At 41.3% G+C, this 27,999-nt stretch overlaps 1 protein-coding gene and 1 pseudogene across 39 annotated transcripts in view; both read left to right on the forward strand.

The window, feature by feature from the left end:
• Positions 1-27,999, forward strand: part of PROM1 (prominin 1) — a 130,114-nt gene that overhangs the window by 78,274 nt on the left and 23,841 nt on the right. For all 39 annotated transcript variants that reach the window (XM_070613116.1, XM_070613134.1, XM_070613126.1 and 36 more), the window contains 7 exons: positions 6,508-6,628; positions 8,557-8,620; positions 9,578-9,667; positions 18,779-18,996; positions 21,193-21,267; positions 23,857-23,920; positions 26,525-26,684. In XM_070613116.1, coding sequence (XP_070469217.1) covers positions 6,508-6,628; positions 8,557-8,620; positions 9,578-9,667; positions 18,779-18,996; positions 21,193-21,267; positions 23,857-23,920; positions 26,525-26,684 — 792 coding nt within the window. The remainder of the gene's footprint in view (positions 1-6,507; positions 6,629-8,556; positions 8,621-9,577; positions 9,668-18,778; positions 18,997-21,192; positions 21,268-23,856; positions 23,921-26,524; positions 26,685-27,999) is intronic.
• On the forward strand, positions 26,848-26,944 carry LOC139082698 (U6 spliceosomal RNA; annotated as a pseudogene).

Below are 27,999 nucleotides of genomic sequence, written 5' to 3' on the forward strand. Positions count from 1 at the left end.
CTGGCCTACCAGCTGGAGTTCTAGCTGCAAACCCAAGAAAGAAATATCTGTAAGTGTGGCCATCAGTAGGGACCCGGGAAGACATGCCTTGGGGTCGACTGAATACAGTGTACTCGTTGGAAAGGACTGGACAACTGTGGACGCGCTGATAGGAACAGTCCGCAAGCGAGAGGAAGTGAGAGCAGCGGGCTGCAGCCCGTGTGTAGAACATGGCACCTATGATAAAAACGAAAACGGAGGGAGACACAAACGCTTTGTTATATTTGCATAGAACGCGTGTGAAAGGATTGGCAGGACTCCGGTGGGTGACAGCGGTTGCCTCTGGTGACGGTTATGAAGGGGCAAGAAGGGAACTCACTTCTTACTGCTGATAGACTTCTTGTCTCTCGAATTATCTACACTGTTCAGGCATTGCCTACTGAGTTAATTACACTAAAAATTAAGCTTGAACACCCAAAAAATCCCATAAAAGACAAAAGCCAATGCAATACAGCTTCTTCCAGGGCAGCCATTTTTTAAAATAAAGACACATGTTTGCTGAAAATAGTGAAGTAATAAACCTTAACAATATACTTGTAAACAGGATCCAAGTGAATGTCATAGCTAATTCTACGCACCCTTGTTTGACCGCCAGGGAGTTTTTTGTGTTTTCTCTGCGAGACGAGGCTGTGGGCATCTCTCTCTCGTCTCTGTTGCCTTGTCCGCCTCTGCCTCTGTCACTGTATCTCTGTAAATATTTGAATCTGACTGTTTCTTCAGCTTGAATTCTGAAAAGCAGCTTGGGATCGGGTCAATGGTGATTCCAGATGTCCCTGTCTCTCTGCTTTGCGTTTCAAGTATTTTCAGGAATGGACAGACCCTACAGCTGTGGGAGTAGTTCCTTTCTTCCTCAATACCAGAAAAATGTCAGTTACAGCCCAAAGACCTGTCAGACCCTTGTGCATTTCCTGTAAGCCTGAAGCTTACGTCCTTTGTTCATCCAAAGACCTGGACGGCTGTCCTTCTCTCTCTCTATGTCCTGGACATCAAAGATGAGGCTCAGATGACAAAATGTCATTTGAAAATACTGGCCCTTAGGGCTTCTTGTTAGGGTGATTGCTTACTTAACAAGTTAATAGTTTTCACTTGATGTAAATACATATGTTGTAATTTCAGGAAAATTCTTTATTGCATGTAGTTACTCATTTACCTGAATAGATGTTTACATATGTAATAATGGGCTTTCAGGTTTTTTTTTTTTTTTTTTTAATGACGCAGATATCCTGTATTGGGTTTCTATTTTTAAATTAGACTTTCATTTGCATTACATATAATTATATACATATGTACATATATATAAATGTATATAATACTGTATACATTATAGTTCACCCTGAACTGATTGAATTCTTTACATTATGTTTAAAATACCAAAACATATAAACAACAAAGCTATGAAGTGAACAATAAACTTGGTTTTCATTTATATATAAAATAAATGTTACCATTTTTTATTCTTTAGAATAGACCCATCAAACAAACTTAAATGTCTTTAAAAGTTTTTTCTCCTGAGTATATTTTAGATTAGAAAAGTTTTCTTAAAAAATACATACTGTGATTCTATAACCTCCTATACTTTCAGTAAGATATTTTTCCCCACCCAAGTAAAACTTATTCATTTGAAAGTCACAATTTTAAATTCCAATATAACTAAATCAAAATTGATCGCCTATTTGAGACTAAATGACGAACTGAAAACTAATTTATTTCACATAATAGATTGAATTTATATGTGAATTATAAATAGGTGTAAATAAGAGCAGTAGTTGAGATTGTTTTGTTTAAATTCAGACTAAAAGTTTAAACTTCTTTACCTTGAATTTCTTTTATTTAGAATAGCTATTTTGATGTCTTCCTTTTGGAACCCCTGTTTGTTTGCAAATATCTTCAACATTGTGAGTTGAATAATAGCTATGTGTTGTTTGCAAATAATCAAAACTAGCCAAGAAGATTACAGATCAAGGCAAAGCAAAGATTTCTATGTTATGGTTAGAGGGAGAGGAGAAGAAAGTATGTTCACAAAATAAGAAGATTAGATAAAATAGGAAGGGGAAGAATGTCAACAAACTAGAAGACAGAAAGAGAAAGAAAAGCAGGTGTTAGCCCCTGGCTTACATTGACCTCAGCAGATTTGGATACTATTGATAAATAACCTTTGTATATGATTTTTGAAACACTTTTTCAGAAACCCAGAGTATTCCGTTTGCCTTTTATCAGGCTCAGTTCCATTTTGTGACTCTATACTAAGTGTTAGAATTAAAAATGAAGTTGGTTTTTAAGTTGGTCTTGAGTACTCTAATTTTTCCTCCATCCTCTTTTAGTGTTATTTCTTTTGAGAAAGGCATAGGGATCAAGGAGAAAGAGCCCTGGTATATATATGTGGAATAGATGTGGTCATGTTCTTTCTCTGAGCTTTTCCGAAGGCGCCTGCAGAATGTTGGAATTCCACAGACACTGACGTGTGTTTATGTAAGGCCCTTTGACCGTCTGCAGAAGATGGAATTTCCACCGCTCACCGGAGACTCTTGAAGCAGATGTGCCTGACTCTCGAAAAAGCCAAGTTTCCTCTCCCTTCTTTCCTTTGCACTTGTCATCGCTGCATTTTTCAGAATTTCAAAATGCTTATAAACAACAAAAAAAGGAGCAGCCGTGCCTTTTTTCCTCCAGTGTATTTCTAAGTTTCCCAAGTATAAGTCAGCTTTTGCCAATTACCGTGGTGGAAATTAAATCTCAGGCATCTTCAGGAAGATGGCTATTTTCAAAGTTCATTTTTTGTTAGAATATCATTGTCAATTCCTGGCTTGGAGGCCACAAGGTTTTAGAAAAAAAATTGAGCTAGCAAGCCTGAAAATCATGAGACTTTCCTAATGTAAGTGAAAGGGCTAGTTATTTAAAATCTAAATTTAAATTTAGAAAACTATCTTTAAAAAATTAAGAGATCGGTTACAGACTGAAAGCATTTATTGGCTTAACTTTTAATGGCTAATTTCGTTAAATCAATAGGAATTGATAGAAAAAAATTGCTACAAATTTTAAAAGTTTAGCCTTAATCTTTAAAAGCTTTAAGTATTTACTTTTTAAAGTACGTATGTGAGAAAATAGGTCTGTCCATGATGAAATATAGATGTAATGCCAATATGCCATAATAATTAAAATTCCTGTCTTCTGCCAAAAATTTCAAGAAATTTTATTATACTGCATACAAGTACATGTTTTTGATAGTTTAAAGGCTTTTATGTCAAATGCCAGAGACCTGATAGTCATTGAAATTTTATTCCTTTTTTGTGACGAGTGAATTTCCCTCAGTATTCTCAAATCCTAATAGTTAACAGGTGACTGGTAGTTGTTAAAAAAAGCAAAAACATTAATTCATGTGATTTTTTTGCTTAAAAAATGCTTTGAATAATAAGGAATGTCTAAATCAATAGCAACAAAAGCATAATTTCTTTATTCTCTATTTGTGTGTAAATTAGAGATTGAAAATGGAGACCATTAATTGGTTTGCATAATATTTAAAGTTTTTTTCCCTTTGATTAGTTGCTAATATTTAAAAATGGGAGATTTTACATAAGAATCCAGATTTCCAGGTCTACCATCATGGTGGCACTTGCTGGTACCACAGAGCAGCTGCCCCCACTCCCATCTTTGCTCCCCGATCCCGTAGCTCCATGCCACACACTTTGCCCTTCATGCTTCCTGCCTGCCCATGTAGGTATTTGAATTTGCCATCCTTAATTTAAATATAAAATTTGCAATGTATTTTGAGTCTGAAAATCAACTTTGACGGTTGCTGAATTCTATTCCAGAATTCTGTTGAGTGCAGTTTTTTAAAAAAATGATCAATGCTTTCATTTTAATTGGATCCATAATTTATTAGTAGAAATGTGGGGCTTTTTAAATGCATTGCATTGAAGTTCAGTGTATTACAACATTGTGTTGCAATTCGTCTTTCTGATGGATGATCTTTGTGAGTGAAGGCGTTTATTCAATAAAGGAACAATGCGGTTTCTGACTTAGACACTCGAACCATGTGACTAATCTTCTAAATGGACCCAATCAAACAAGCCCAGGCCTCCAACCCACCTTCACTGAGCACCCACTGTGGACGAGAGACCCTGCATTCTGCAAAGATGACAAAAAAGCAGTTTCCACCTCTTTTTACACAAGTTAAACATAAGTAGAAATAAAGACAAAATGGAGTACCAGTGACAAATTCTCCCTCAGAATTTCAGGGAGATCTTTCTGGGATTTCATGCAAGGAGTTTCTTCTCCCATCCAGGGGGGGTCAGTGAAAGCCAAGTGGACTTGAGCTTGCTGTTTGTTTCCCAAGGTCACTTTGACTTCTTAAATGACAAAATGGGTCTGGAGCTTATGAATGACAAATAATTTAGACATGCTGGGGAGAGACGACAAGGGCCTCAGTGTGAAATCCTGTGGCGGGCAGGTGTATTCAGGTGGTGATCATGGCATAGAATGGTTGGAATTCGGCACAGTAAGTAAACCTCCAGGGGCTTTGCCATGACTCAACTTTTTTTTTTTTCTTCTGTTCACACTACTCCGAAGTCATTATTTTGGGTCGTTTGGTCTTATTTGGCATGAGTGCATCATTTAATAACTGTTAGTGCTGTGACATAATGTCTGCCTCATAAATACCAATGCTGACAAAAATGGATTATAAAGTGGTCATTCCAAATGGCACAGAATATTGTTAATACTCATTTTTTTAAAATTGCTATCAGCATGCCCCCAAACTTACAAAAAAGTCTTAGAGAACGTGTGACCATTCAGTACCCTTCTCCTTTGCAGCCTGAGAAACTAATTTTTAGTTTTGTGATTCACTGAAGCTCACAGAAGAAAAGTGACTTTCTCAAGCTCACACAGTGATTTAGTGGCAGTACTGGGACTAGAACCTGAGTCTTATGTTCCTTCTCCGGTCCACATCCCACTGCAACTTGTCAACCATAGGAAATATTGCTCAACATCGTGTGATAGACTTTTTCATGGATTAGTTTGGAAAACCTAATGCACCTGTGTAGTACTGCTGTGGGACAATAGGTTTCAGGTGGGACCAGCAATGAACCAATGCTCCTTGGAATGAATCATGAATGTAAACAGGGTGAATGTCCCATTTTATGCAAAACTAAGAGGTTTTCTGGGAACATGGGACCTTTGATGCAAAAATAGACACTCGGCTGCTCTACCTGTAAATATATGAATGCCTAAAGCTTAAGACATTGCTTTTGGTGAAGAATCAAAGTATTGATATTCTGCATCAGAATTTTTTCCCCAAATTTTGCCTGTTATTTGCAAAACTTTGTTCTAGAAATATATACACACCATCCACTGGATGGTTGCAAACTAACAATTTATTGCAAACTATCAATTTTGTTAACTTCTACAGGTAAAATGGTGGTTGTGTTATGAGTTTATGTAATTCTTTGCTGCCATCTAGTGGCCAAATCTAACAGAGCCTTGGCAATTAGCAATTTTAAATGTAACATTGTAATCTTCAAAGACTGACACAAAAGCAAACCAATAGATCAACTAATTTAAGTGGGGGATTGTTAGTAACTAGTCAACGTTAAGAACCCTTAAAATGATTGAATGTAGACATTTTAGGTGTCTTGAAAAATATGTTTTTTATTTTCATGTAGAGTCTTTCTGCGGTGTTTTTGAAGCTCTGCTGAAGTATATTTTACATGGAGAAAAGTGTCCATACCATAAGTACAGATGCATGAGTTTCCATGAAGCGAACACACCAATTACATCATTAGCCACCCCTCCGCAAATATAACCACTGACTTTTAGCACCATCATTTTGCTTGATATTTGAACTTTATATAAGATGATATGATACAGCATGTGTGCTATTGTTTGTGGCTTCTCATATAGCATTTTAATGCTGAAGTAACTCATGTTTCTTTTCAACCTTGACAATGCAAAACTAACAAAGACAGAGAAACCAAAAAGGATAGAAAGCCCAAACCACTCTGTTCACTTTGGTGTATTTCCTGATAGTCTTCTCTGTGGGGAATGCATGCGGGCTGTGTTTGTGTGTGCACCGTGTGGGAGGGTGTGTACCTACATCCGCATCTGTACAGAAATGGGACTGTATTACATACACTGCTTTATGACCTTGATAACTTCTATCTCCCCCACGATTCATCACGAGCATTGTTCCATTTATAAGATTCCTGTTTAACAGAAGAATGGATCTTAAATTGATAGGCGTCTTCTCTGAGAGGACTGACTCCTGTTTCGTGGCCCATGTTTTGGTGGTGGGTGGATTATGGGATCTTGGCGGGAAGGCTACAGCAGTGGGAGAGGCCAGAGTCGGGGAGCAAGGTCCTGTTCTTTGGGGTTCTGCGCAGAAGACCCGCCCCCTCCCACGTGTCGTGCTGCTCTGCACCTGGCCAGGTGAGCACGGATCACACAGTAAATGCTCTTTCTTCTTTCCTTTTCCTGCAGCATTGGTATCGTCTATGGTTTTGTGGCAAATCACCACCTAAAGACCCGGATGGAAAGGACTCGGAACCTGACAGACAGCAACTTCAAAGACTTGAGAACCCTCCTGCATGGGACTCCAGCGGTAAAAACCACAATCTGTACATGCCGTGATGCTTTGTGTTTTGGGCCTTTTGGAGTTCCTGCATAGATTCGGCATCTCCTTTGGACTTTCTAGAAACCCAGTGAATCAATGTAGACAGGTGTTGTTTTTCAGTTTTGTAGATGAAGAAATAAAGGCCCAGCAAGTGATTTCCAAAAGAGTACAAAAGCATAATTTCAGAACTGCTGTTTTTATTTTATTTTATTTAAAGGTATAGCAAAATTATAGTACATGTTAGGAAAGTGCTTAACCATTTTAAGGGTCTCATGATTTTTTTAAAAAGAAAAATCTTTGGGTGTCGTTATCCTTTCTTTTTGGCAGTCTAATTAACTCCCCATCGTTTACACGAAATTGCCTTTGTAATGAAACTTTTCCGCTTTCTAAACATCTATTTGCTAATATCCATATAAATGTGTGAAATCCCTTGGGAAGGGTACACACACATGCGTGCACACACACACGTACACACAGAAGTTGTCTTTGGGGAGGGGGACCTGCGTGGCCTGAGGGCACGTTTTTTCTGTACCCCAGAAGCATGTTGATGTCTTGCCTATTCAAAACATTGTTTTTAAAAATGTCTCAGGAGAAACCAGCAGAAACATATGTTGCTGAGCTCATGGGTACCACCAGGGGGAGAAGGATGCCTTTCTTTTGGATTCACTAATAAGAGCCCTCCAGAATCCATGGGCCTCCTCATACAGGGATGTGTTCATCCCAGTTTATTATATTCTAAAAAATACTAACACATTAAACCTTGTACTAGTTTTTTAAAATGTGGTTGGATCTAAAAAAGCAAAGAATGTAGGCATTTTTTAATATCGAGATTAGAGAAGCTAATTTTATCCGTAGTTTTATAGCCTGTACAGAAAGGGAAATGTATCATTTTCTCAATCTACGAAAAAAATTCATAATATTTTTTACCTGTCATTCCAAAGACTGCAAAGTGAAACCTTTTTCCTAAAATGTTGGCAAAATTAAATACTTAGCAGCCACGGCTGGTGAACTGTGGGGTTGCTTTCTTAAAGTTGTAAATTGTTATGACTTTTGGGGAAACTCATGTAGTTCAAAAGATGTGAAGAGTTCTTAACAAATCTATAAAAACTAGGCAGAGAATATGAATAATCAATTTATAGAGGAAGGTATAACTGGCCTCAAACATAATAAGAAATTTAACCTTACTCTGGTAATTAGAGAAATGAAAAAATTAGATAGCGATGCACATTTTCACGGAGAAGATAGGCAACAGTTGTTGAAAGTGATAGCGCCAGTGTTGCCGAGGGTGAGGGGAAGCGGTTCCACTGAGACACAGCAGGGGGAGGGGGACGCGGCCCCTCTGGAGGCCGGTTCAGGAACAGCCGCTTAATGAAATGGTCCTAGTGCGGTCAATTACAAATGGCCTCAAATTCTTTGTAGTTCCTCCCTTCAAGAGGGGAATCTGTTTCCAACCGTTCAAATCTGGGCTGTCCCTGTGACTTGCTTTGCCCAAAAGAATACAGCGGACTTGACCTGCTGCTAGTTCTGAGCTGAGGCTGCCAGAGGCCTTGCAGCATCCGCTCTTGTTCTCTTGCTGCTGGGACCACCATGCTGGACCACCCAGGCTGGCCTCTTGGAAGAGGAGAGGCCACATAGAGAGAGGGATCCATTTGCCCCCAGCCAAGTTGGCCCAAAGAGAAGATGCACATAGCCAATCCACAGAGTCATGAGAAATCATGTTCCTTAAGCCAGTATGCTTTGGAGTGTTATTAAGAAGTCTGGGTGTTAGAAAATATAAATATCTCTAAGATCCTGCCTTCTTCTAAAAAGTTCTGATTCAGGATAATTTTTGTATGTTAAATCTCTTTATTGTGGCTTTGGACCTTAGAAGAGGAGGTTTTGTGTAATTTATTTTCTACTTATTTATTTATTTTTAGCAAATCGACTATATACTGGGCCAGTATACCACCACCAAGGAAAGGGCATTCTCAGATCTGGACAGTGAGTAAAATTTAAAGTTGCCTCGACGTTTTCTGTCTGTTTGTTTTGGCTAGAAGATGCAGTGGCCCTCTCCCGTAAAACACAGACTGAGAAATGAAGCATGCTGTTTCTACAAGTTTCTGCATGAAAGTAGGGGGAAAACAGAAAAGTAATTCCCTAGAGTTACTGACATTTGTGGTTTGTTACTCAGTGATGAAAACCCGGCATTCGTTGTAAGAATGCTTTTGCTCTCTTGCTGTCACAATGGCTTCTTCTTCGTTCCCCACATAGGAGAGGAAATGGGTCTCTGTCAGGTCCGCTGTTAAAGACAGAAATGGGTCCCCCCGCGAATCCAGTGGGCTTCAGAAATAGAGGGGTGGGCAGTGCTGGTCCCTGCAGGCCCACAGGGAACTCAACACAGCTTCACACATAGTGGTTCCCAACCAGGGGCTGTTTTGCCCTCAAGGCGACATTTGGCAACATCTGGAGACAGTTTTTGTTGTCCCAAGGGAGTGAGGATAGGGGAGCAATGCTAGCTACTGGCATCTGTTGGTCAAGGCCAGGGATGCAGCTGAAAATCCTACAATGCGCAGGACAGCCCGTTCAACAAAGAATTTTCTGTCCCAAGATGTCGCTAGTGCCCCAGTTGAGAAGCCCTGGTCTAGTTACCGAGATGAGGGCCACGGCGATCATGGCTCAAGGCAGTGAACACGGTGTTCCTAGTACAAGGAAATACTGAGTCTGTGGTGAGCAATTTCTCCCTGGGGCACGGCTGCTGAGGAGACTTTGAAGAGAGTGAAGAAATCTCCACATAAGAGTCAACAAGGGTCTAGAATGAAAAATGGGATTTCACGGCGGGAGAGACTAAAGATGATTTTCCGGGCAAGGAAATCTGGCCTTGCGAGGAGAGTGAATGGTCAGAGGGGAAGAAATAAGAGGAGCCCACCCTCACAGGTCCTTGTGCTTCTTTGAATTTAGATATTAAATCATTGCTAGGAAGCGGAATTCATGAACAGCTAAAGCCTAAAGTGGTCCCTGTGCTTGAGGACATCAAGGCCATGGCAGAAGGTAAGTGCAGTGACAGAAATGACCAAGAATGTTCCCCCCGGAAGTCTTGGGCTTCCAGGTTCGCTCTCCCTTCTCTTGTTTTCCCTGGATATTGGCCAGTGCGAGAGCCCATAGTCTCTGGTCTCCCGAACAGGCCAGACAAAGACACACTTTGTCACAAGGGGTTTGTTTTTTTTTTTTTAAAGCTTTGCCAAAGCTGTTGTACCAATGGTCTAAAAGTCATTTGAAATAATAGTAGCAGAATTTGATAGGAGCCTGCCACCTGTTCTTGTAAATAAAGTTGTTGGAACGCAGCCTGCTCCTCTGGGTAGGTTTCACCTCCGGCTGCTTTCACACCTTGATGGCGGAGTTGGGTAGTTGCCACAGGGACCAAATGGCCCACAAAGCCTGAAATATTAACTCTCTGGTCCTTTATAGAAAAAGCTCATCGACTCCTGCTATAGAATTTTAGGTCTTCTGGGGTCTATTGATTACTCATTCCTTTTCTCCCTGAAAGAACAACTTTTGGAAAGTAGGCCTATTCATTTGTATTTTAAGGCACCACAGTCAAGGACGTAAGAGAGCAGTGATATACTGATGTTAATAAAATGCATATTCAATTGCAGTGGAAAAAAGACCCCCTTCAGGCCCTTCCAGATGTTGAGAAACGTGCTAAGTGTTTGATGGAGAGAACAATTTCATCTATGCAAAACATTTGTCACTTTGCCAATTTGGATTTGAGTTTCATGAACTAGTATTCCTGAGAAAATAGGCCATAAGAGAGTGAATTGTGTGGAAGCTGGAAAATTATGCCCATTCCTTTTGGCCTTCCTCCTCCCTCCTTCAAGTTCAAGGACTCAGACGAATGTGTAAAACAGGATGACGTGTAGCACAGGGCAGGAGTTGTTAAGACGAGTCTTAACTAATTGAAAGTCTTTCCTTGCCCTTCTCCTTGACCCTGCCAAGGGTCCAGCTACCGTCTGAGGGCGTGGCCTCTGCTGTCGATGCCTTAGATGTCTCCGATACCTGTTCTCCTCATCACCAGCCATCTCCTTTCCATACAAGGAGACCGAGGCACAAAGAAGGGATGTGGCTGCAAAGACTCGTGCCTCCTGCCTTCCTTTCCTAGTTTTTTACATGTAGCTCCTTCCTCCCTTCTCTCCTTCCCTCCTTCCCTCCTTCCTTCCTGCCTTCTTTCCATACCTGGCCCCTGCCTATTGCTTCAGTCACTTCCTGTCTTGAACTGCTAGCCCCCTACCTTCCATTCCGGGCCATGAGTCTCAGTGGTCACTCTTTTGTAGGTCCCTAAGGTTTCATTCTCTCTCATACCCCTGTGCTTCCTCTGACTGAGATGCCACAAAACCTTCCATGCCTCATCCGCCCTACCTACCAAGCCACAGCTAGTGTTCTCTCCTCGGCAAGCTTCTCATATTCTGCCTCCTCCTGTCCCCATGAGAGAGGGTGACAACCTCCACATTTCTGCTACTTACTTGGTAACCGTAAACGTACGGCTCGTTTGTAGCATTGACAGCATTCCCTCTCTTTAGTAGACAATGAGCTCCCTAAGGACAAGCCTGCTGATTTTGCTCACCTCTTTGTTCTCCAAACCTCTCATGGGATCTGGCCTGGAGCACATTATCATTTCTCAAATGAATAAATAAATGGATATTCTAAGTGCCTGCAACCTTGACATTAATTCTCTAAATTTAGAATACTCTATCTTCACTGGTTATAAAGTGGAAAATGGATTATATTATTTCATGGTACTGCCTCGTTTGCTAGGCAACTCCCTTTGAGTCTACAAGCTTCCTGACCTTTTACTTTTGATATGTGTAGTTATTTGTTTAACTTCATGTTTTTTTTTTCAGTTGCCCTCATTGTGTTCTGTGGATCCATCCATCCATCTATCTATCTATCTATCTAAATGACATTAAAATTGTTTTCCTTTGCTTTGGGAATTTTGGAGACAATTCTTTATATAATTAGATGTCTCTTGAAGGTGACATTGATGTGATATCAATGTCAAAGGTCTTTTAAGTGGCTTAAACAGTAGGACACGTATCACACATGACAGGATATTGGAGGTAAGGCAGTTCAGGGTTAGTTGATTCAGAGGTTCAACAATGTTGTCTGGGCGCCTCCTGATCTTCATTGTCTCTCCCATTGTCCTTAGTGTATTAGCCTGGTTCTCACTGTGTGTGTCACACGTGCCTGGAGCTACCATAGTCATCTTGAGTACACCAGGCAAAGGTGATGGTGTGTCACTTCTGAGCTTCCATCTCAGTCTCTCTCTCACTCATCACTCACTCTGGGAAGCCAGCTCCCGTGTCATGAGCAGCCCTATAGGGAGGCCCACGTGGTGAGGACCTGAGGCCACTTGTCAACCATGCATTGAGTTAGGAAGCCAATCCTCCAGCCCCAGTCAAGCTTCAGATGAATGCAGCCCCACGTCACAGCTTGAGTGTAACTTCACGAGAGATCTTGAGACAGAACCACCCAGCTAAGCCAATCCCAGGTTTCTGACCATAAGATACTATGTGGGATAATAAATGTTTGCAGTTTTAAGCTGCTAACTTTTGGGATAATTTGTTCAGCAGTAATAGATAACTAATACAGTCAATAATCAACAGCGCCGATTATTTTCCTAAACCATTAATTTGCTATGCAGGCTCCAACACATGGAGAAGGACAAATAAAAGCTTCTCATTGCCCTAGTTGATATATGCTATGTTATTTGTGACTGCTTATCAGATTCATAATACTCCTTGATTTTAAAGCAGTATACATTGTAAGACCATTGGTTTACTAAATATCTTTTTTAGGAATTAATGCACATTAAACGCAATATTTATTAAACATGCATCCTCACTTTACTAAAGTTAAAATGTGAAAAAAGAAAGGTAAAGGGAATCATTGAATCAGGAAAATATGATAATCTTTAAAAACTGAAAGATAGCCCACTATTGAGCCAAAAAATAATGAGTGAAAGAATAAATGCACAAAAATGATAACACAGTAGACTAATGAGAAACTTTGTTTTAAACAAAGAACTCAGTGTACAAGGAGTGTAACCTCTTCGTCTTGTTAATTAGTATATTTTCTTACAATGGAGTGCTACGTTTCTTTCCTCCGGTCACCACATTTACCACACAAAATGAACTCTTCATGATTATGGCCGAGAGACGGCCTAAGAACCATGTGTTATTGTCCTTTATTGAAAATTAAATGGCATTTAAGGCATGAAATGAGGCAACAACGGACCTCGGCAGCCTCTTGATAGGTAAAGCATCAGGCCTGCTTACCGATCAAAGGGTGAATCTTTCTCACTTGGAAAGATCTTTGAAACAGTGACAACCGCCCTCCTCAGTTGCAGCCCGTTTTCACGCTAAGGCCAGCATGTCCCTGACCTGGGAGGCAGGTAGGGCCCTCCACTTGCAGGAATGGTGCACTCCCTAAAGCCTCTTCCATTTTGCATCTGTACCCAAACAAAACAAAACAAAAAGGATTTGAGAGAGAGAGGTGTGCCCAGGTTTGCTTGGACCTTTATCTCTAGGGAGAGTTTCGAAGGCACTCTTGTTCCTCGAGTGTTGACATTTCCTTTCACCTGGGAGCAGTTGTCACAGGTTGGTACCCAAGGAATCCCTGTTCCTGTAAGGCTTCCTCCCAAATGACTCCCCCAACTGATGGTGCTGGAAAACCACTCCTCAGCATTACTGTCCATGCAAAGCTACTTGGCCTTCACTGCTAATGGTGTGTTCACTATCCTTCCATGGGTAGGTAGGTAGGGCCTGATATTTGTATAGGATTTTGGGGTTTTTAAAACATCTTTTAAAGGCAGTACCTTATTCCATGTAATGGTCACAATGTCCCTGAGAGACAGGCAGAGGGGCTATAATGAGCCCCCATATTACAAATAAAAGCCATCTGGCCCCCCCGAGCTTGAAATCTACATTCTCTGGTTAAATCCAGCGCTTTTTCCTCCAGTGCTTGCTGAATGACTCTTATATCTTTACTTTAGAGCAAACCAGAGATAGAGATTGAAAAAACAGAGAAAGAACCTACTGTCTCGTCTAAGCAGACAGTGTCCCCTGCCGACATGGGGACATGGAGACAGGGATGAACTGACTTTGAGGAGCTTTCCTCTGCCCCAGGCACATTCATTCCTTTGACCAAATAAGTGTGCTTCAGGCTGCTGTGAGGCCGGAAGGGGCTCGTTGAGAGGAGCACATGTCACCCCAAAGTTGGCAGGTCTGTCTTGCCTGGTCTTCTGAAAATTCAGGCTTCACAAGCTGAGTTCAGTCCATTTTAAATTAAAAAAAAATAAAAGATTGCTTCTCATTGACCAAGTGTCTTGGAATTTGGGCTTTAACTTCAAGAAGTTATTTGGGGGAATTTTTTTTCCTCTCACTGTGATTGCTCTAATGATATACTCATCCTTGTTAAACAGCAGAAATCTATTCTCTGACCTACCTAAGGAAGATTGTCTGCGTGATTAATACCTGCTAGAGATCTAAATCGGGGTTCTTAACCTTTTCAGGGCTATGGACTGTGAACTCCATGGGCCTTTTCTCAGCGTGGTTTTAAATGCATAACATAAAAGAGATCAGATCACAAAAGAGACCAATTGGATTGAAATACCAAATATTAAGAAAGTGAATCTGCAATGTGGTAACATATGCTGCTTTATTACGCCCATTAACTGATGTCATCTGGTGGAGGGTCTGATAACCACCACAATTTCAAAGTTGTGATGGGCAGACACAGTATTGCCAGATATTGACAACAACTGAATGTTAAGTGAAAATGTTGATTTCTTTGGTGACAGTTACAGGCACTGACAGAGGTCCACTGTCTACTTTCATAATAGAGTCAAAGTTAAGTAGAGGCTAGTGGAAATAGAGACGTGAGGGTTTTGTTTTTCCTATCCCAGCTTACAGCTCCCTTTCAATTCTACCCACAGACCCCAGTTTAGGAACCCTTGACCTCACCTCAGACAGTTCAGGTTGAACCACGTAACCAGATCACACGGGAAATAGAGGTGCCCTGGGTTGCCATTGACGTTGAATGAATAGTCTTTAGTGATTATTTTGTCACTTGCTGTTTGAGTGTTTCTCCTGCAGAAATGAGGATGAAGCCAGGACATTTCCCCGAGGTTTCCTTCCACTGTCGTTCACCTCCTCCCACCGCCACCCCCCCTCAGCCCGTCCTGTGTCTTAGCAGGAAATATTACTTAACTGGCAGGAACAGAACTATGAAAAGGGTTGGGTGCCTGGTGGCTCCTCATTCTTCCACCTTGAGACTTCATCTCTCGTGTCCGATAACCATGTGAACAAGCCGCACCTTCACTTTCCACTGTCTCCGGCATCGCTCTTGCTGATTCCCCTCTAGATCCTCTCCTTATAGCTTCAAGTGTGCTTCACCAAACAGTTAATAATGATTTGGGCTGGCTCTGTGGCCTCTACAATCAAATCTCTCCAGTCTCCTCTCTCTCTCTCTTTCTCTCTCTCTCTTTCTCGCTCTTTTTTTGTGAAGAAAATTGGCCCTGAGCTAACATCTTTTGCTTGAGGAAGATTGTCACTGAGCTAACGTCCAGTCACCTCTCTTATTCTCTTATAAATATCTCTTGAGTAATTATATGTCATTTATCTGATACAAACAGAAAATATATCTATCTCTGGCTTTCAGCTTAGTGGATTATTGGCTTATGTAACTGTCACTAGCTTCAGGTGAGGCTTGATCTAGTGGCGAGATTTTTTTCCTTTTAGCTGTTCTCTACAATGTCTGCATCATTCTGATGTGAACTCGCCTTGGAGTTGAAAGAGAACTAACTCCAGCCACATTGCTCCTCCTCCTCACCCAGATTTCCCTCCTATAGGACCATCTGAGGTCCCATGGCCACCTCTGAACCAGTGCTACACAGGGGAAATTGGCTGGCTGGGGCAGTCAGGGCCCACTCCTTAAGCTGAGTGTGGGACTCATGTTGCCCAAACACAGGTCCGCTGCAAGGTGGGAGAGGGGTGACATGGTTTCTGAGATGTCAGCCAACAAAGTTCACTGCGAGTGTTTGTAGAAGTGGTTAGCCATAAACTAATGTTTAGAGAGCTTTTGAGTATTGAGGGCCTGCCTGGGGCTAATGCTATGTACCAGCTGCTTTTCGTGCATCGTATTAGTCAATACTCACGACGACTCTGTGGGGTGGGTATGGTCACCTTCATTTCACCAACTCATGACAAGGAGGATCAGAGATCACGTAACTCATCCAAGAGCAGGTAGCTGGGAAGTGGTGGTGTTGGGATTCAAACCCCAGTCTGACTGTAGCCTGTGCTCCCTGGACCTTACTGGGTGGCATTTGGGTCCCTTTGGGAGTGTGGAGAGGTAGGGGCTCCGTGCCATCCACAGCAAGCAGCATCTTCTGGAGGAGGAGTTACCAATCTGGAGTCCAAGTGCTGGTGTGGCCGCGGGGTGATGCCAGGCATACCCACACCCAGATCCCTGGGGAGTGCGTGCACTGGGAATACTGGTCTTTCAGCATCTCTTCCAGCTCCCACATTCTGTAAAGGTAAAGGCTGTGCAAAAAGTAGATGAACAGTGCAATGTGGTTGGTGTGGACCTTACCGTTTGTCCCATGGTTTGCCCAATTTTTAATGCTTGAATTATAATTCTCTTTGGATTAAAGGCAATTAAAACAGATTTTATTTTTCTCATCAGTGCTTCCTGTATTAGTATTAAAGCTCTATTTTTTTTTCAAAGTCAGCCCGAATAAGTTTAAGTTCAGCTTCTGCTGTTGCCAGAGCTTCTTAAAATGTGCTTAATAAGCTGCTTGGGCAAACTTTTTGCTAAAAATTCTTTGCAGCCTTCTGTGTTTTGTGGCCTTTGGAGAGAGCAGAACCATGCAAATCGATTTGTGCAAATCGTATTTGAGCTGCAGGTCAGGACCTACAAGGGAACCGTGTGCTATGAGTTGGTGAAATGTTAAGTAACTAAAATTGAGAATCTGAAATATCTTTCTGCTCACTTCAGATACATATATACGTGATCTTGGTAGGTCTGGAGTGACTCCCAGAATTATAACCCAGTAGATATTTTATAGATATAAAATGCTTTGAAGACTTTGGAAAAAAATATGTATTTATTGTCTCTGGGTCCTTCCTGGAACATGAGAGAATAGTACTCATAAACCAGAATGTCTATAGACATTGCCTAAATGTACACATTTTCTGGGCCGTCAATTTATTTTATCATCCGTCATTCTTTGTTTTTGTTGTTTGTTTCATCCCTTAAAATAACTTGTCTTGAGCTCAAAGTGGAAAAGGCTATGAGAGATAAACCACACAACATTAAAATGTGAGGCGTGTGGTGTGAAGCATATTTTGGCATGCTCTTCTGCATTCTGTGTGTGAGGATGTGTGTTGCGAGCTGTGTGTTGTGTGTTGTGGGGTATATTTTGGCATGTTGTTCTGCATTCTGCTGTGTGTTTCTAGTTGCAGTTGTGTTCTTTGTTTCTTGTTTTGCCATGTTAGATATTTATTGAGGCTTTAACATGAGCTTGGTAACTTGGTCCATGCTTTGCTGATAATCCTGGGAGGTAGATGGAAGAGATGAGAAACTGAGGCCCAAAGCGACTCTTCAATAAAGTCTTAAATATTATTATAGTCTCAAATGTTGTTAAGATATGACTGGACCAAAATTCAAGGGAAAAGATTGTTTGAAGCAGACTTTGGATTTTTTATTCAGATAAGGTGATAGAATTTGGGTCCATGGGTCACGTCGTCTGATCCTGGGAGCTTCCCCAGGGCTCAGAGTAAATCATCAAAGCTAGGTTGTAGCATCGTCTTGGATGACAGGCATAGATGTTGCCAGATCAGATCTGCTTAAGATGAGTGGTGCCATCTCCTGGGAGCAAACCTGCTAGGACACAGCCTAGCATCACAGACTCTGCTGGGAACGAGGAGATGACCCAGCCAGCTTCCTAATTTGCAGATGAGACAGATGAGGAGACTGAGGTCCCGAGAGCTGGAATAGTTTACGAAAGGTGCTGTAACAAGGTAGGAGAGGAACTGGGCTGAGACTTGCGACTTCTTATGGTGAGATTCCACCACATGGAAGCATAAAAGTGCGTGTGTGTGTGTGTGTAGTTTTAGCACTCAAGTTTTATGTGGTTGCCAGGGAAAGTTGGGGAAACCAGTTTTTAAGGGAATTCACACTTTTCTCAGTTGTGGCTTTATGCTCCGCCCTCTGTTTTGTGAGCCTGGAAGACTGACTTGCTTAGAAGGAAAGCAGCACCCCCTAATTTAAATTCCACATCTTTTACTGCTGTGGTTTTAAGTCACTGTGGAAAAGGATTGTAATCTGCTACCTCCCTAGTCATGAACACGGAGCTCTACACCCCAGAGAAATCAGGATAGCAAACAATTGTTAGGGATTTCCTAGTATAAGGATGTCCTAGGCTGTGGGGCTCCCAAAATAAAACAGACAGACTCACTGCCGTTGAGGAGTTTCAATCTGATTGTTCTAATCCCCACATTTCATGATGAACATGGTGATGGCTTCACCATTTTCAGATGAAGAAGTTGCCGAAGAATGTTCAGGAATTGACTTCTGGTTGCACAGCGAGTGTTGAAGCTGAGATCTCGACCCGCTGAATCCAAAAGCGTGCTCCTGACCATCGCTCTGTGTTTAATTCCAGCTCTCTGAATATCCATAGCTAAATATGTGTGGGGGTGATCCATTTTCTGTGGCTTCAAACTGCTTGGGATTGTCTGGTCTGGCCTCTTCAAGGCTGGGCAATGCTGGGACCGCGGCACCTTTTCCTGGGCTGCTGCTCCAATGCTGGTCAGTTAACACTGCCCAGGTGTCCCCATCATGGTCCTGGGTTGGTGCTCACCCTGCTTCTTGTTTGCAAGAGCCCCCAAGCAGGAAAGCTGAGCTGGTTGGAGTAGCTGGCAGAGGGGGCCAGCACTGTCCCTGCATTCCCCACTCTGATGTCCCTCCCAGCAGGCTGCTCTGGTTGCCTTCCAATGTCATCTACAAGTTCCTCTCAAGTTTCTTTAGGGCCCTATTGTAGATAAGAAGAAAACTGCCATTGCCGACCTAGTGGGGGCGTCTATTCTCACCCTAACTGTGTTCTTACAGCAATCAAAGAGACCAAAGAAGCCCTTTTGAATATGAACAGTACCTTAGACCAGCTGAAAAAGTCAACCGCACAACTTAACACCAGCCTGAGTAAAGTTAAAGGGGACCTCGAGCAATCACTCAATGACCCCGTGTGCACTGTACCTCCGGCAGCTGCCACTTGCAACGACATCAGAACGTCTCTAAGCCAGCTGGATTACAACAACAACTTGGGGCAGGTGAGGGGGGTCACCTTGTTTCGGGGCAGGGTCTTTGGGACAGCTGGGCAGGGCTAAGCATGGGTACCCCTGTCAGGTGCACAGTGGCCTGGGTCTCTGTCTGCCTTCCTGGTCATCTGATGGCCACATTGGAATGGCCCCAGCAGGAGAGAAGGGACAACAGGAAACCCCTGCTTGAGAGTTCTCTGTGATTGATTTGATGAAGCATTTTGGAACGAATTTAGCTTTAAAAACAAAAAAGCGGGGATGGCCCTGTGGTCTGGTTGTTAAAGTTCTGTGCAGTCCGCTTAGGTGGTCTGGGTTTGTGGTTTCAGATCCCATGTGTGGACCTACTCCACGCATCAGCCATGCTGTGGAGGCGTCCCACATACAAAGTAGAGGAAAGATTGGCACAGAAGGTAGCTCAGGGCTAATCTTCCTCAAGTGAAATAAAAAAGCGGAAGATTAGCAATGGATGTTAGCTCATGGCAAATCTTCCTCACCAAAAAAAAAAAAAAGAGGAAGCATTCCCTTTAAAAATTAGAATGTATTTTAAAATCATATGCCTAGTATATTAACCACCTATGCCTAAATATAGGTAATTCTCCATTTTCCCAAAGAGAAGATTAGAAAAAAAGAATCTGGAGCAAAGTGAATATATAAAGTTCAAGGATGTAGATAAAATAATCATGTCTACTCATGGTTTTTAATTTATCAAGATAGGGATATATATACACACCAAATTTTACGTAAAACAATATTTTAATATAGGTATATTTTTCTCACTTTCAAATTTCATGAATCAACTTTATTTAAATATTTCACATTCAATGTCTGTGTCTGCATATCTACTGCAATCACTTTTATTGTCACTGAACAGTTTTTTAGAGCCTGGGATCTATACTTGCATTTAAATTGTTTGAGATCAAGTCCTTTTTGGGGTAACTTTTCATTTTGATGTCCTTTTATTGTTGTTTTTGTTTTGAGGAAGACTGGCCCTGAGCTAACATCCATGCCCATCTTCCTCTACGTTATGTGTGGGATGCCTACCACAGCATGGCGTATGTGCACATTTAACCGCTGTGCCACTGGGCCGGCCCCCTCGATGTCCTTTTAAACATGCAGAAAATTTACAAGATTGGTACAAGGAACCCCTGTCTACACCCTTTACTCCAAATTCACCAGTTGTCAACATTTTGCTCCATTTGCTTAATCATATCATTTTGTCTGTTTATTTATGTATCTATCATCTATTACTATTATCATATGTGTGCATAAAATGCTATACATTTTGTTCTTTTCTCAATCATTTGTAGGTAAGTTGCAGATGTTATGCCCTTTTACCCCTAAATATTTCAGTGCATTTCCTAACTTTACATAATCTTTATGCAGTTATCAAAATTAGGTCATATAACATTGACCCAAAACTACCATCTAATCCACAGTTTATATTCAAATTTTGCCGATTTTTCTAAAGATGCCCTCTATGACTGTTGTTTCATTTTCCCATCTGAGGTCCAGTCCAAGAGCAGACATGGTCTGTATTTGTCATGTCTCTTTGTTCCTTTAATCTGGAACAGTTTCTCAGTCTTTTTCTTTTGTGACATTGAGATTTTTGAAGACGATAGACCATTTATTTTATAGAATGACCTTCGATTTAGGTTTGTCTTATGTTCCCTCATGATTAGATTTGTGTTGTGCATATTTGTCAGAAATATCGCAAAGATGATACCGTGTCTTTCACAGTCCATCATGTCAGGAGACCTATGATATTTGTCCTAGTATTGGTAAGAGATAGAGAGGACATTTTGACTCCACCTATGATACAGTAAATGAAAAATTTATTCCAGACACTCACCAATATAACCACAGACTATTACTTTTAAAAGTGTTTTTAAAAAGGCTGTTTACGATTTTATTTGACAATATTCAGTACCTGAAATTTTGAATTCACACATATTCAATCTGTGTTCAATTTCTTTCCTTCATTTTTAGCTTACTGTAGCATGAAATTTCCAAACATCTAAAAATTGGTGCTTGTAGAGGCCATTTTGAGCTGAATGTGCTTTCCCCAGATGATACTCTATTGTTCAAGAGAAATTTAGATCATACCTTATAATATAGAGACTTTGGGACCTCGATGTCAGATGATTCTTTTTTATGACATAATTTTGGGAGTAACCACCTTGGCTTATATTTTGTTTTATAAATTTTCAGCTTCCATCTTTGGATGAGCACATTGATAGAGTTAACAATATTCTTCGAACAAATTTGTCCAGCCAGGTCCAAAAGGTATGTTTTTTGGAAAAAATACAGTGGCTTATTTTATATCATTTTAAAGAATAGACTAGTACATAAGAAAATAGGTAACAGCAAAAAAAGCAGTGAAATGCTGGAGAGGAGTTGCCAAGATGGGTGATAACTGTTATCTTCCAGATAATTTAGTCATTTCAATTCAAGATGTTTTTATTAAGCATCTATTATGTGCAAAGCACCAAACTAGGACCATAAGAGGTAAAGAGAAAAGCATGATCTCACCTTCCTGTGCTCAGAATTTGATGGGTGTGGTGCTGGACCCCATAATGGTTCTGTACCAGATTCTCTTCCACTGCACCTATGAGTCAACCACGTTGGTTTCGTCTCTTTCCACTTCTGCGCATTTGCATATGCTGTGCACTGTGCCTAGCCCTCTCATCTCTTTCCCCCTCCTTTGTCCAGCAACTTAGGCTACGAGGTACTAGCTGCTTTGAGCTTTATGTATCACTTTCTTAATGAGGCCTTTCCTGGGCATCTAGACCAGGTCAAAGTCCTTTTTTTTTTTTTTTAAAGATTTTATTTTTTTCCCTTTTCTCCCCAAAGCCCCCCGGTACATAGTTGTATATTCTTCGTTGTGGGTTCTTCTAGTTGTGGCATGTGGGACGCTGCCTTAGCGTGGTCTGATGAGCAGTGCCATGTCCGCGCCCAGGATTCGAACACAAGGAAACACTGGGCCGCCTGCAGCGGAGCGCGCGAACTTAACCACTCAGCCACGGGGCCAGCCCCAGGTCAAAGTCCTTTTTAATACAGTCTTACATTCTTAGATTCTGCGTTAAGTATCTCATTAACTGTAATTATTGCTTTAAAGTCTCGATTGTCTCATTGGACTGTAAACCCTAAAAAGGGAAGGACCTATTGATCTGGAATACAGATGATTTCCCCAATAGCCTGCCAATTGTTGCTCTTTATTCAGCTAATACATTGAGTGCACAATAAGTATTTCTATGTAGATTATGATTCACTAAGAGTGCCGTGGGCCTGTAGGAAAGGGGGAGAATAGTTTTATTCTTGACTTTATGTCTTTAGCGTGGGTATAAAGAATTCATCAAATATCTGTTGAACACTCATTTACATATACTGACAAATTGTCTCCTTAAACAAGTCATTGGAAACTCTTGGTCTTCCCACTCTGGTATCACCTCGTTTGTTAAATGAAGGAATTGAACCAGAAGATCTGTTAGTCCGCTTCCAGGCATAAAACCTCTTAAAACGGGTGACCTCAACAGGTCCAAACACAGATAAATGTAGAGGGGTCAGATGTACAGAAAAGCAACACAAGCACTGGTGTGCTGGGTAGCTGAGTCACCTTTGAGGAAACCGAAGTCATGGTGTTCTTTTATGGCTTCCATGTTGCTAGGCTAAAGTCGAAACTTGCTGGCACCATCAGTCTTATAAAGTTTGTGACTTAGATTGGACTGCTGTAAAAGAATACTGTAGACTACGTGGCTTACAAGCAACAGAAATTTATTTCCCACAGTTCTGACGGCCCGTAGTCCGAGATCAGGTGCCAGCAGGGTCTGGTTCTGGTGAGAGACCCCTCCCGGACAGCCATTTTCTCATTGTGTCCTCACATGGTGGAGAGAACCCTCGGGGCTCCTTTTATAAGGCAATAATCCCATTCATGAGGGCTCCACTCTCATGACTTAATCACCTCCCAAAGCGCTGCCCCCCCTCAAATAACCATCACTTTGGGGGTTAGGATTTCAACATACTCCCAGACACAGACATTCACTTCATAACAGGTTGTAATTGCTGTGGTGTTCCCTAGCAGATGGCTAAGTACACCAGCAGATGGTTAAGAAACACGAAATTAAACCCCTGCCAGAGGAGAGGCGGGATGTTTCATAGAGTTACTCAGAAACGATGATGTCTGCCTGTCATGGATTTAGCCCTAATTGATACAGGTCACCCTGGCTGTTTCTGTTTTCATTTTAGCCTCCCTGCAATTTGTAGTCTCTATAAGCTTGTGTTTTAAGACGTTATTGTTTTCTGTGAGACTCAATCTCCAATTTAATTTTGGAATTGCATTGGAAAATGATTCTTTTCTTAGAAATTCACTTTGTATCAGCACATCGTACCTTATACAGATCAGAGTTTCTTAATCTCAGCACTGCTGACACTTTGGGCTGGATAATTCTTTGTTGTGGGGGCTGTCCTATGCATTGTAGGATATTTATGAGCATTTCTGGCTCCTTTCCACACAATGCCAGTAGCTCTCCCACAATTGTGATAACACAGATGTCTCCAGACACTGCCAAATGTCCCCTGGGGGGCAAAATTGCCCCTAATTGAGAAACACTGATATAGATACATTCAAATTTTTAACATGAGTTAAAAGTTACAAATTAAAAACTTTTAATGTGATCTTTGATGGATATAATTTAAAGAAAGTCCTCTCTAAAGGAGAATTTAGTTTTTACATTTTTAATGACCATATAATAATTTCAGCCTTAAGATGAACGTTACATTTTTGTTTTTCTACTGCATAGTAAGCTGAAAAGTGAGTACTAGTTAACTGCCCTTGTACTTACTATGTATATCAATTTATTTTGAACTGTTTTTTAGGGCTATAAATCCTTTAATGATATACCTGAGATGGTGCAAAACCAAACCACGGACCTGATATCAGGTGAGATTCACAGTTTGAAGTAATTTTGTACCTCTCCTTCTTAAGAATTGTCTGGTTAGTATGAAGAAATGTATTGTTAAGAATTTTATTGTTCTTTTTCCCTCTTAAAAAAGTATTCTCTCACTAAAACCTGGAAAACTAAACAAATATCAGAGCTTTTCAATTGTGCCAGCTTCACATAGTGAAGTGGATTTAAAAAAGTAATAATCCTTCTGTTGGACACTGATTAGCAGCTGGCCGGAAGCTGCGTGCTGGAGGGCCGTGCTGTCAAGACGAGCCTTCATCGTGAGTTGTCCGAGCTCCCGAAAGTCATAGTTTGGAAGGTCACATTCTGATTTTTCTCACTGAGGGAAAAACTGTAGATTATTATATTTTCTAAAAGAACTTAAATTTTTTTTTTAAGGAATACTAGGCATAAGGACTTATTTTGTCTATTTAGGAAGGTATTCATCTGCCGTCTAGGTGTCTTACGGTTTTGGAGAGACAGAATTGATGTTGGGAGAATTCTCCTGCCCGTAAATGACTGAGTCACACTGTATTCAGGTTATGCTATTTGGGGCGAATGTACAGGGAAAGAATGCAGCATAAACAGTTCTTTGTGCAGGATTGGGGATAAACCTGGGTTATTTGCTAAGAGAAGAAATCTCTGAACCAATCTAAGACTATCTTCTCTTTTTTTAAAAAGAAAAATCATCTCTGTGCTTCTTTTTATCTGTTGACCAAATGGTTTTAAAATGTTGTTAGAGGTATTTGATTCTTTCTTTTCCTAATGGCATTCTTTCAACACAGTAGGACTTTGGGTGAAAAATATTGTATCCTACTATCTAGTGCTTTAGATGTTTTGTGGGTTCTCTTTTGTCTAATCTAAGATTCTACTTTAAAATATTAAGGTATTAAGGATAATGCTCATGCTTTCCTAGGCTAGCATCTGAAGGCTAACACACTGTGCGTCTACTAGCCACCCTCTTACTAATCTCTGTGTTTACTCTCTTTGTTTCTCCTTTCGGGACTTCTTCTGCCTATACGTGCAGCCCTCCCTTGTAAGTCTGGCAGAGCAAGGTGTGCAGTACATGTGAGCGAGGCCCATTGCACATGGTGTCGTTGCCTGAACACAAGCCAGAGTTTTCCCAGGTCTGAGCGAGTGCCACTCCAGCAGCCTGAATGTCAGTTGTTTGTTTTCATGTCCTTCCAAAACAAATAAAAACCCTTACCTCTCGTGTCTTGATCCTTTGGTCCTACTCTGCACACATGTTTTAGGTGCGTACTGTGTGCCAGGCTCTGCTGGGCTCTGCGGATGGCAGGTGAGTAAGGCATGACCCCTGCCTACCGTTCAGCTGAGCGTGTATACAGATGCCATTTACCCCACTCTGGCAACACAACAAGGTACATGCAAGGGGACTGAGGTGGGGAGCGGGTAGGGGAAGGGTTTCTGGAGGAAGAGGCATCTAAATGGAGGCCTGCAGTAGTGTTCACTGAGAGAGGGCACCAGCCACATGCAGAGTCACCAAAGCTGCACAGGTGGAAAGCGGGGTCATGTGAGAGGGCGGGACAGCCTGAGAAGCAGAAGGGGCTCCATTCTAGGGTTAGGGAACTGTTCATAGGAGATGGGGAGTCTACACACCACATCTCAAAATCCTAGAAATCTCCCTTTCAGCATCAGTGGACTTCTAACTGATTAGTGTGTTCTTAGTATGTCCATGTCAAGAATTACTGTGGATAAGGCCACTTCAGACCTGTGTGAGCACTGGGCCAGGTGACACCCCTCACCCCTCACAGCTTTGATCCCAGGACCAACGTCAGGACGGACAGACACTTTCCAGAAAAGCAGAAATTGTCTCCTCTCTGAAAGATCAGGATGGGTATTAATAAAAACTGGCCACTGGGAATACTATTGCTTAGGAATATAAGAGACACAGATACACTTCTTTAATAAGTCTCGATTTGTATGAGTCAAATAAACTTTTATCAAAAATATCACCTGGGGCCGCTTGTTCAAAAATTCAGTCCTAGAGAATCGCTATGTTTCTGAATGCCATTTCTGAAGTGGATGAAATTATTATATTATTAGTTTTTCTTTCCAAAATCATTTCACAGAAGCTTTAGAGTTAGATACACCTGAGTTTCAAATCCCGTTTCTAGTGCTTTCTGAAAAAGAGACCTAGGGGCAAGTAATTTAACTGCTATGAGCCTCAGGGTCACTATTAGCAAAATGAGATTAAGAATATCTACCTCAGTGCAATAAATGAGTTAACCCTTGTAAAAGTGCCTGGCCCATGGTAGGCATACCATACATTTCAATCACCTCATGTTTTTTTGTTTTTTTGTTTTTTTGTTTTTTACTGGAGTAAGTAAAAGAAGAAAACTCTGGCTTGATTTCAGCACCATATCATTAAAGTCAGCACTCATAGCTTGCTGTTTTGTTAAGTGATTGCGTTTTGATGGTCTTGGCTACATTCATGCTTGTTCTAGAACCTTTTTGTATTTTAAATACATACATAACATGGGAAAAACTAAAGTGCTTCAAACTTTTCAGTTAGGTTCCAAAACGAAGTTTCTGTTTCCTCTGGGTTTGAAAATACATAACTGAGGTATCTTTGTTTTCAGGTATCAAAAGTACCTTGAATTCCATTGGTTCTAATATCGGTAATATAAGCAAACAGATTCCTATTCAGGATAAGCTGTCAAATTTCATGGATTACATTAACAGCACTGAAACTTACATCCACCGCAGTTTACCCACGTTGGAAGAATATGATTCATACAGGTGAGAGTCCCCTCTGAGCTGCTCAGCTGGGAGGGTGGTGCTTGCTATGGAGTGGGGTAAAAATTCGAATTTAGAACCAGGATAATCTTATGAGAGCAAATTGTACAAAGAAGCCATAACCTGGTAGGTGTTAACCGTAGTTTACGTTATTTAAAAAGTTAAAGTGTTGGCTTTGTCAGCACATATACTAAAATTAGAACTACACAGAGAATAACATGCACAAGGATGGCACATAAATTCATGAAGCATTCTATCTTTTTTTTTCTAATTTGAAGACTGAAAGTTCTTGAGACAAATATTCAATAGTTTGCAATTTTGATGTTATTAGTGGCTTCTAGAATCTTAGTTATAGTTGTCTAAGGCATGTAAGAGAATTTTAAAGCTTAGAAGTAACTAAGAAGGGCATTTGGATAATTTTATTATTTATCTTGTGCTCTTGCATAAGAAAAACCCATATAGGAATGAAATTCTCCAGAATCTCCATAGATATGGGCCGTAAGAACGGTTCCAGAGGAGGCCATGGGGCTGAGGCTTTCAGAGGGCAGAGTGCATCTCACATCTCACATGATCCTCTAAATACCTCCAGTCTAAGTGCTTTCCTCCCCAGCACTCTGTCTGAGATGTCCACCACCATCTCCCAGGGCCAAAGCCACCACCAGCAGTTTCTAATGAGGCCGCAGCTGCTGGGAACAACAGCTGCTTACCTGAGCTCTTCGAGAAATTTGCTGGTTTCTCGGATGCTCTTTCTGTAGGAACCAACCTCTACATATTTATTTTATAAACCAACGAAGAAAAGAATATTGTCCAAATGCTGGCATTCGGGAACAGCTAGAGCGTGCCCATCAAGTGCTCTACGCAAGGCATCTCGCCTGATACTCACAAAAACCCCCTGGGTTGTGTTCTGTTTATAACCCTGTTTCATAGACAAGGGAATTGAGGCTCAGGGAGGTGAAGTGACTTACTTAAGGCCAGCAGCAACACGGCACAGGTGGGTTTCAACCCTCGTCTGCCTAGGCTAGCAATTATTGCCTTGTAATCAACAAGCTGCTTTCCCCCCATGGGGCTAGGCCACACCAGCAGGTGTCAGGAGAAACATAAGACCCAACTTTTCTCAGTGAACTTCCAATCTCATTAGAGGTCAGAGTTTCACACATGGAAAGAATGGTACAATTATCTGCTTACGAGTCGGTTCCCCCTTCCTTTCACTTCACCCTGCCCTGAGACTATAAGCTTATTTTAAAAAGAAATCTAAGCAGATGAGGCGTGCATTGACTGTAAAAGATTTCTGAGGCCAGGTTCCATGGCTTATTTAATT

The sequence above is a fragment of the Equus przewalskii genome, chromosome 3, assembly GCF_037783145.1.
Source record: "Equus przewalskii isolate Varuska chromosome 3, EquPr2, whole genome shotgun sequence".
NCBI lineage: Eukaryota > Metazoa > Chordata > Mammalia > Perissodactyla > Equidae > Equus > Equus przewalskii.